General features: G+C 32.2%; 1 protein-coding gene across 1 annotated transcript; it reads right to left on the bottom strand.

Moving 5' to 3' along the window:
• Window positions 1-1,438: 1,438 nt before the first annotated feature.
• LOC133305733 (uncharacterized) lies at window positions 1,439-2,531 on the bottom strand. Its single transcript, XM_061505970.1, has 2 exons — window positions 2,476-2,531; window positions 1,439-1,823 (listed from the first exon to the last, which is right to left on the bottom strand). The coding sequence occupies exons 1-2, from the start codon at window positions 2,529-2,531 to the stop codon at window positions 1,439-1,441; spliced, it is 441 nt and encodes a 146-aa protein (XP_061361954.1).
• Window positions 2,532-10,417: the final 7,886 nt, after the last annotated feature.

Genomic DNA, 10,417 nt, shown 5'->3' with positions numbered 1-10,417 from the left:
AACTAACATATATACTCATATACATATATTCATCTCATATCATATTATCACCTATATGAATGCAACTACACTAAGTATCCAACTTCATAAACACAAACACATAGATATACCTCATGATCATTAAATCCTAGTAGAACAAACATAGAGGAAGAATCCTCCTAAATCAAGAGCTTACCTGTATGATTTTAAATTAGAATAGAAATTAAAATATAATAATTTGCTAGTTTTGTGAGGTTTCAAATTTTCAATATAATCATTTTGAGATGGTCAATCTAAATATGTGTTTCTTTCACAATTAAGTGCAAACTTTTAATTTAAAATAAGTTCTTTTTATTGACTGAAGTCTGCTTTTGCTTATTACTAGTCACCTTTTTTTGGTCACCAAATTTTATGAAACGCTTACACCACACTTATAATAATAAACTTTCTATTATTTGATGGTTTGTGTTTGTTCTATTAAATAATCTAGACCACTCTTTATTTAGTAAGATTCATATAAAATTCGTCCAATAATAAAAAGTGTGTCCACCATCTAAAAAAAAGTGTGTAAAAAGGTATATTCTTAGCACACATACATAATCATTTATTGTATTTGTTTTGTACCGTATCTCATATTGACCCAAAATCTTAATGGCTCATCATATGAGTGTCAAAGGGTTAACCCGGCAATACGAAAATTATCATTTCTTTTAGCAGTTATTGAGTAGAACAATTCCACTTTAATTCCTCCCTCAATGGTTCAGAGGAAGTTAACTTTCGTGATTACACACTTAAACAAGCATTACAGACATTAGTGGCACCATTGAATTTAATCTTAACATCACTGTTTTTTGAAAGTAACATGAATTTAGTTCGATCATTAGCGTTACTGGTATGGTAATTAATCTACAAATTAATTAGGGACGAGATAATTTGGGAGAAATGCTTAATTCATTTCATTCTTTTTACAAAATCAAAACATGAAAAACAATGGGTAATGCTATTCATATGACAAAAAATCACAAATGCCTTCGTAAGTAGATTATCAATCCAACGAATCTATTTTAGAGGTTGTAACCCAAGAAGCATGAATAACATATAAAATATCTAACACAAAGTGTTCAATACAATTCCGAGAAACCACCGCCACCGAACTATCATTGTACAATACAAGGTTTAGGCTAAATGAGGGTGAGTCACATACTTATCAAAATGTTACATTGAAGTTTTCACTAATGGTTTGTGGCACGGAATGGTGTCATGGAAATCTATAAAAGCATAATCAAGAAATTGAGACTTATCAAAATCTGTCATCCTTGCAAATCCAAATGAGTTTGTCCAAGTCTCTATCGCACTATCAAAGGAAGGCAAAACCATCCTCTCAATTCCTAAGTGAGTCAACTGTTTCTCAAGATCATTCATCAAGATGCTACACATTTCTTGTCTTCGAAACTGCTTCCTAGTGGCCACAAAAGGTAACTCTGTAACCTTTTGGCCATAAAATCCTTATGGTTTCAGCAAAAACCACATGGTCATTACTCTCCAGAATCACAATGTAGGACCCACGAAAGTTAAAATGCTTAAGTTCTGAACTTCTACTAAAAATAACATCTGATACAATATCTCTCCCAGTGAGATCATTAATAATTGGATCAAAACACTCTTGGAATACTCCAAGAGCCACACTTAGCTTGCTTTCAATTTGACTTAAGCGCTCAAGATCTTCGTAACGGTTATCACTTTTCACGTTCTTCAACAATGTCCAAGTTAGGTTATCCTCACCCACTGGAATTAGTTTTCGTATCAGCTTCTGTAGACTGAAAAATATATTCTCATAATCAACACTGCAAAACCAATTCTTATTAGAATGGTTTCCCAAGTTACTAGTAAAGCCTCTAGTCTTTGAGCATCAAATGTGATACTTGCGCTCACATTAATAACAGAAGATAAAATAGTTATCTACATAATTATCTGCCCAATCTTCTCTGACTATAGGTCGACTGCTTTTTTGCATTAGCATGGTGGGCAAAACCAATCACCATCAGGAACTTTCCCAAGACCAAGATAACTAAGGTAGAATAAAGATAGACATCAGTCACATATGATTAGGTCACCCCCGTAACTACAAATGGAACAAATGTTATTGTTGTTGTCTTCAACCACTTTCTCTCTGCATCATAACATCATTCTTTTCTTGTTGTTAACTGAGTGCTTCTTTTTTGCAATCTAACAATGACCTTCCATCTTCCAAGAAGATACTGGCAGATGGTCTCTGCTCTGTACAACCAGCATGAGCCTCAAACTTAGTGATGGGAAAAATTGAACCACAACAATCATAAGCTATTCTTCCACATTGCAATAGCCTCCCTTTTTCACCACATTATTTTTACCGCAACACAATACCTCGAATTTTGAACGCACAACGTTGTTGTCTATCAGTGAAGAGATAATTGTTCGACGATTCCCAGAACTTTGTACCTCATTCCCATATCTTACCCTTTTGCTCGATCATAAGACCTTACCAGCTCTTTTACACCACCTATGAAACTCATGGGTTGAGAGTATTCATCATCTGATGAATCCCTCTATCTTTTCTTGCATTTTCTTGGATGAACCCTTACTTTCTTGCATTTTCTCGGTTGCTTTTGTGCCTGTGCAGAGGATGAAATTGTCATTGTTAAAGGGGCATGATTAAGCTCACTTTAGGTTTAGAGTGATCCACTGGAGTCCACTCATCATCATCTAATGAATCCCTCTGTCTTTTCTTGCATTTTCTTGGTTACACCCTTGATTTCTTGCATTTTCTTGTTTGGTAATTCAAGAGAATATTTTCAAGCTCAAAGCCTCTCTCTTGTATGCAAATTTCGCAAGCCCTTAAAGAAAAGTATTTCTTGCCATTTTTGGGTGGTGTATAACGCAATTTTAACCTCCCATGCTTATCAGCATACCAAAAATCCCAACCCAAATCGCAGAGATGTTGCTTTGCTTTTAAGGCTAGATCCCTTCTCCCCAAACCTCACTTAGGAAATTTTGGACAAATATTTGGTGTTTTGCTACCAAATATCTGAATATGGATCGATAGATATCTAGATATTTGCGCCAAATATATAGATATATATACATAAAATATACATATATGTCTATAATGTGTATCTGGATATGTATACAGTAAAATTTTGGATATATCTATAGTGCATATCCAGATATGTTTATCGTGTGTATCCAGATACGTCTACAATGCATATTTAGATATGTGTGCAATACCTATCCTAATATGTTCATGATAGATATCCAAATATTTCCCTGCAGATTACCAATTTGATTCAATTCTGATTCATGTGACTTTGTATCAGTTGTTATTATATTTAAGACTTGTTAGAGTTATAAAACTCACATATAGTTGATATATAATAGGTGCTCGTGCATAAATGATGATGGAAAAGTGTTAATGAAATAATTGTTCTATATCTAAAGGAATAAAGATATGTGTGGGTGTATTGATGTTCCATGTGTTTAGTGTAACACCCTTTATGCATCCGGTTATGTTATCATTTATTATTATATTAAGCGCAGTTATAATTACAACAGTTCATTTAAAAATACGAGAAATTTTTTTCCTTTTATTACATTTACAAAACTTTGCATTTATAAAAACATTCGTATTAAACAAATTGCAAATTGTGATCGTAACTCAGATCTAATGCGAAAATATAAATATTACTACTTAACTATCATACATTACCTATCTAAGGTTGCTAAGTGGTTCCCATAAACCAACGAAGCAAAAGTACTCAATTTCACACTTTGCCAAAATAGAGTATGTCTCGATTTTGTCAAATTGGGCATAATCTACTCATCAATAAATTCTCATCTTTTACTATGTTAAACTAGACTCTATGAGATTTCCAACGAAGTATCACACCCCTCAAACAGAGTTTTATAACTCCAGATACGCTCTCCATAAATTAATTCTTTAAATTTGTCAACACCGTTCTACATGCCACTTAACATACCTCACAATTTTAGTGATTTCAGATGATCCACAAATTCAATTGTTCTCAAATTTTTATACAACATAGTAGACAACTAGACCTTAAATTTGCTATATCATAAGCCTAATTTGGTCAAGAAATAAGGAAGATATAATTTTTTCAATATGCAACCCGAATGCAAGTCCAAAAGCTAGTTTTGGACAGTCTCCACTCATTTTGACACACAGAGCTCTACACAACTCGAAATGACACCCAATATTAGGAAAATATAGTTGACATCTTAGGCTTTAAAATAAGGTATAACATGCCTCAATTAGATGTCTATGGAGGAATATATGATCTCCCAAAATTGGATAAAAATATGACCAAATCTTAGAAATTTCAACGGCACCTCTTTTATTTTATTAACTAATCTCACTTATGAAAGTGTGTTCCATTTTCTTAAAAATGTCCCTAATATACCAAAGGGTGGCACACAAGGCTCAACAAATCTTGGTGCTCTTACAATCCATAGTATATCACAATTAACATCATAGCTTATTCTCTAAGGTATTATCCATAATTACTTATATTACATGCTACTATCTATTTCAATCACATTATTCCATTTTCATGCGTTTATCATAGTCATAATCACATCATTATCTAGAATAGCATTATTGCCCTTTCATCACATACATCAATATTGATTACACAAGGTCCTCAATGTTATAATAGGATTTACAACAACTAATCAATATAACTATTACACTTCTTGCAACTTTCAACATAATACAATACATACCAAAATGAAAACCACATGACTTAGTACAAAAGCATGAACAACCAAGCATGACAATATCCCACATGCAAGACATATGTTCATACAATAAGTCAAGAATATACATATGCAAGAACTAGGCTACTCCAAAAATCCACAAGATGAGTGTAATTCCAAATCCATCAATGTAGTCCTAGGTGGGCCTCTTGCCCAAAGCCTCTCTCGCTGCACTAGTGGTACCTAAAATGTAAGCCCTATAATGCGGGGTGAGATTTGACAATCTCAGTAAACCAATGGTCCTGGAGGGTCACTTCACCCAGTGGCTCACTTAAATGCAAAACAGTAATAATATACATATAAACAGGCATACATCAATCAATCAACAAACTAGGCCTAAATCCAAGAACATATCCCCAGGATATAGTTCAAGGTACCCGTCATATAACTCCCAAGACATTCCTAGTATCACTCCCACAACAAAGACAACACTATGGCATCAGACCAACGGAAACTCCCTATGGTGGCCTATCCAGTGGAAGTCCCCACAAATCTATCTGCTGGCCAAAGAGATAGGTATATCAAAACATATACCAAACAATCATGTCAAAATGCATGAGCATGTTATATTACATATTATTACATTCCAACATCTATCCCAACGGGTGTGGTGGAGCACATACAGAGATTAAACCCAGGACATAGACTTTACCTATTAGATGCTCCTAAGCTAGGTAGCTTCAACCACAAGTTACTTCCCACTTTCGACTTAACACAGAAATGCCAACAACAAGTGGTCATTTCAATAATTACAAAGTGTCATTTGATAACTCAAGTAGCTATCCAATTAATCACGCAATAAAGTAAGTCATTATTTACTTCAATCTTTGTGGTCCAAAGGCAATCCAAAAAGAGCTTCAAGAGTAAATCCTCTACGATCGGGTCCGAGGGAGACAACCTACAATGATCTCACACACATGATCATCAATTAACTTGTCCAACAAGTCATAAACAAATAACATAATGTAATTCCCCATCACACTATAGGTTCGGCCATATGGTCCTCAAGGATAATTTTGTGTGTTCAATTCTTTTCAACTACGTTCCTCACTTCATTAGCATCTCATAATAACACGACATGTCACCATTCACTCACCACAACACAAAACCACAAATCCACCCACATTTAGCATACAAGGCCATGGGGGTACCCTAAAGGGTCTCAATAGATTTTTTAACTTTTCAATGATCCAAGACACTTGTTTAGGTCATCAACCAAGTCACTACCTCATCACAATCTATGATTACATGCGCTAAGTAAATTTCAACACAATTTTTCCCTAAGTGAGCCTAATGGCCGAAACATACATTGCCAAGGACCAAGGAAGTTTTCACCCAATTCCAAAGCATTAGACAATCATTCAACCTTATTATTATTGATTCAAGTCACCACCACTCATTTACACAATTTCTTAATAACTTGCTTTGCAAGAAATCATAGTTCATTCATCAAAATATTTCTAAGTTACCAAACTTTTGCACAATAATTTTTATGGGTTAAATCATCATTGTGAGCATTAAATTCTGAAGGAACACTACCATTAAAGGCCCCCAACTACCTCAATAACCAACACATACTCTTAAGTAATCCATTTTATGATTTCATAAATAACTCAAAGGAATTGGAAATACATACCATAAATCAATGCTTAAGCCTCTAAAGAATGTTCTCTAAGCAAGCACTCAAGCAACAACCACCAATGGTTCCGCTTCCATCAAATTTTTGCAATCTTAAAGGAGAGATATCTCAAAATGTAGAGATTTTCAAGAAGAATAGAGGTGTGGGTTGAGTTCAATAGGTGATTTACTTAAACTTTCACGTAAAATGCTAAGTGTTTTAGTGGAGGAAATGGAAGGGAAAATCTTGCCCTACCACTTATGAAGGCCGTAGGTTTTGGAGAGCAAGGAGGGGGAGAAAGTTGGTGAATAGTGCCAAGCACATAAGTTTTAGATGGTTTAAGTGGGGTGGGTCCCACATGCCACCCCACTTACTTAAAATTATTCACTTAATACTCTAATCTCCAATTAATTCATGAATCATCCATTAAATCAAAAACTTAATATTTGCCAAAGTCCTTTAATTACCCTTCAATAGATGAATCCATAGTTTTCTGATAATTTGGTGAAATTATTGTTTTACCCATAGTAGTGCTCCGTTGGCACGTCTCTAAAAAAATCCTGAAATTCATCAAATATTTTCAATAATCATTTTTCTTAACTCTATGTACCTCTTTCAACATATATTCAAATCCTAGATCAATAATCTCGTTTCTGGTTTACCCGTTGGAATTGACACCACAATATTTTATCCGTTAAAAATCATTATTCATCAATTTTCCATAAACTTGCTTAACCACTCAATTTTTTGTTCTAAATCAATTTCTAGTATTATTTTCATTAAATAAGGTCTACTTTTATCATTTTGCAAATCATGGTTACGTATCTATTAATTTATCATTTTACCCTTCATGTGTATTTTGACCTAAAAATCAAGGTTTCCACTAAAAATACCCTCTAACCCACAATTTAATTATAAATGTCCATTTCAAATATGTGAGGTGTTACATTTAGCAAAAGCATTACATCGAAACTATGATTGTGATATAGAATTGATATTGATGAACATGTATGTTTGTATGGATTTGATTATATTATTCCACTTGTGCTTTACCCAAAATAGTAAAATACAGTAGTTGATATTGTAAGGGACGTCTTGTCGTGATTGAACTCAATTCACACATTGGTCAACTAGTGCAATTAAGTTCGTATACAATAGCTTATAAGTATTTGGTCGTGTGACCATATAGTTCATGATTTATAGTTGCACATACAGTGGGTCTAGTGACCATACAAATCATATTTTATAGTTGTTGTGAATGTGTATGATATTATAATATATTGTTGAATAGATATACATATTTTGTGAGTTTACACTTAATATGGTGAAGGTCGTCCCTATGCCATGCAAAGTACATTGTCGAACTTAATGGCTAGAATCATAGGGCATTTCTTATGCTTATTGGCATTCATATCTCACCTTTTATGAGATTTTGTTTCTGGTGCAACAAATCAAGAAGGCAAAACTGAAAAATGATTGAATAGCACGATTGTAGATTGTTTCATGAATATGAGATTGAATTCAAATCATTTTGCTCTTGTAGTGTTCTTATGTAGTCTCATGTCATTTTAGATCTTGTTGTTAGGGCCGTTTGTAAAGCTCAAGGTTGATGTATGCTGTAATTCATGAATGAATTGTGTTGTGTACATTTTGTACATGTTCATGTATGGATTATAGACTGTCTTCTGAAAGTTATTACTGTGTATCTAAATGTTACACCTATTATTCTCATGTAAGCCACTTCATTTGTGTAACTAAATTCCTTGAGGTGAGTATCCCTTAAATAATGTTTGCCCTCAAATCTTTAACAAAGTAGGAAGCATATCATGACCTTATAAAAATACTAGTTGTAAATGTGATAAAAAAAAACATGACCCTAGGTGTGCTTTTTAATTACTTGGACAGCTTTGAACTCATTTGAAGTCGTCCATTTCATCTTGTATTCTAGTAAGCATGTTGAGTATAAAAGGAGTATTGATGAACTAGATAAAAATATATTAGAAATTTAGAAGTCATCCTAATTCCATATACTTGAGAAATGCTAGAAATGTGATGTGATACTTCAATATATAAGGTTGTTTGCAGCTAAAGCTATAGTTGGGATTTGAATTTAAGTTTATTCTACACTTCGTGTGTCATATATGAATGTTGATTTTTGAACGCTTGAATCATATAACTGTAAAATTACCATTGTTGATGGGGTGTAACAAAAGACATAGTCAATTCTCAATAACTAGAATATCAAAATGTTTTTAGCGAAGAAAGAAATATTTCACTTTTGAAAGACCTATTTATCAATAAAATAAATATGGGAAATGTTATATTTACAAACTACACTATGTACTCCCGAAAGTACACTAGGTTATACTATGTACTTCCGGGAGTACATAATGTAATTTGCAAAAAAAAAATTTTAAACAAATCCTTTCCCAATAAATATGATTTATATATAAAACACATAATTAAATGATTAGTTTCTGACTGATTTATAGATAAATATTTAAAATTATTTTTAATTTTTACTACATTACAGGGATCTATTTTAAAACTTAGATAAATATTTATTTGATGTCAAATAGATTTTATATTTTATTATATTTATCATATAAACTCCTATAATTTAACAGAATTTAGCGACACGCGTAACAATTTTTTAAAAAAATTAAAAATTTGTCAAATTTTTTTGTATTATAAACTATTTCCAAAATTCAATAAAACTATGTGGACTTATAAAACAAATTAACTTATTTTCAATTAAAATATATAAAAATTATTGAGTATAACGTTTAAATCTAAATCATCAAATTGGATCAATTTCATCAGTAGACTGTATAATTCTTACTAAATTTGTACTTAGAACAAATTATAATTAAAAATTGTTAAAAAATAAATAAGTAATCGTATATTTGTGTCATGTCATGACCGAAACGGAAGGAGGTGAGCAAAAGCAGTATATACGCTGCGGCGAAGCCCGAGCAAGCTCACGCGCGCTTTGTCATGTGTGGCGCGTGGTACTTGCATTTTTTTTTTCCTCATCGTTCAAACTTCTAATATAATATGGAATATGTTCTCAGTTAAGAGACATGTTATATTTACAAACTTTTTTATTTACAAACTCTTACAAATTATATTAAGTACAATTGGTCGTACTTAGTGTAATTTGCAAAAAAAAATTTATAAACGGATCCTATCTCCTCAATTAATTATAAGGCGTGTCTTGTTGTCCAACCTCTGAATATCATGGCTTTGATTGATTAATTATGCTTTTTTTTTTTTTTTTTATATATGTGATTTACAGAATTGGCTTCAGAATTTAACAATAACCAAAAGATTCCAATTTGCATGCAACTTAACCCGGACGCATATGGATAACGATTGAGGTAGCTAAAATTATAAAATTAAAATACTTAATTTTTTTTAAAAGCATCCAATTTGTTATATACTTATATCTTTATCAAAGTTGAGCATAATCCTTTTTGTACCATAAAATTCATTAATAGTTAAATCAATATCAAGATTTTAGCTATATTTCTTTTAATATATATAGATGAGTAAAGAAAACCAATAGCTTTTTTTCTTCAAACAAAATGTTTTAAATTATATTTTTAATTGATTCTCAATTTCAAGCTTAATTCCGGACACAGATGGCAAGAGTTATGTTTTATATAATTTCTACCAAAACTTAGATTATGTCTATTGTTGCCTTGCTAACAGTTGTGCAAGTAATGCGCGCAAGTATACGCGACAACAAGTAATATAGGGCTGTTATAAGTCCCAGTTATCGTTCCCACAAGGATCGTTGGCGTTTTGAAATGACTAAAGTTTGTAATTGCTTAAAACTGAGTTACTATTTGAAAATAGAAGAAATAAAATTGTAAAGTAAAAAATAATCTAAAATGGACCTAAAACACTACTGTTCACTTTTCTTTTAAAATTTTCTGAATTACTTTCCTAAGTTATAAAATAAGAATGAAGAATTAAGCAACTTAAATGACAGATGTGACAAAAATT

This window comes from Gastrolobium bilobum, unplaced genomic scaffold (genome assembly GCF_033153095.1).
Source record: "Gastrolobium bilobum isolate Gb01-03AN ecotype WA unplaced genomic scaffold, APGP_CSIRO_Gbil_v1 utg3440, whole genome shotgun sequence".
Taxonomy (NCBI): domain Eukaryota; kingdom Viridiplantae; phylum Streptophyta; class Magnoliopsida; order Fabales; family Fabaceae; genus Gastrolobium; species Gastrolobium bilobum.
This window is presented reverse-complemented; position numbering and strand designations above follow the sequence as displayed.

Coding starts and splice junctions, on each gene's coding strand:
- LOC133305733 (XM_061505970.1), bottom strand. CDS start 2,531: ATGAGTTTCATAGGTGGTGTAAAAGAGCTGGTAAGGTCTTATGATCGA. Junction 1,824..2,475: donor TCTTATGATCGAGCAAAAGG/GTAAGATATGGG, acceptor TTGGTTTTGCAG/TGTTGATTATGAGAATATAT.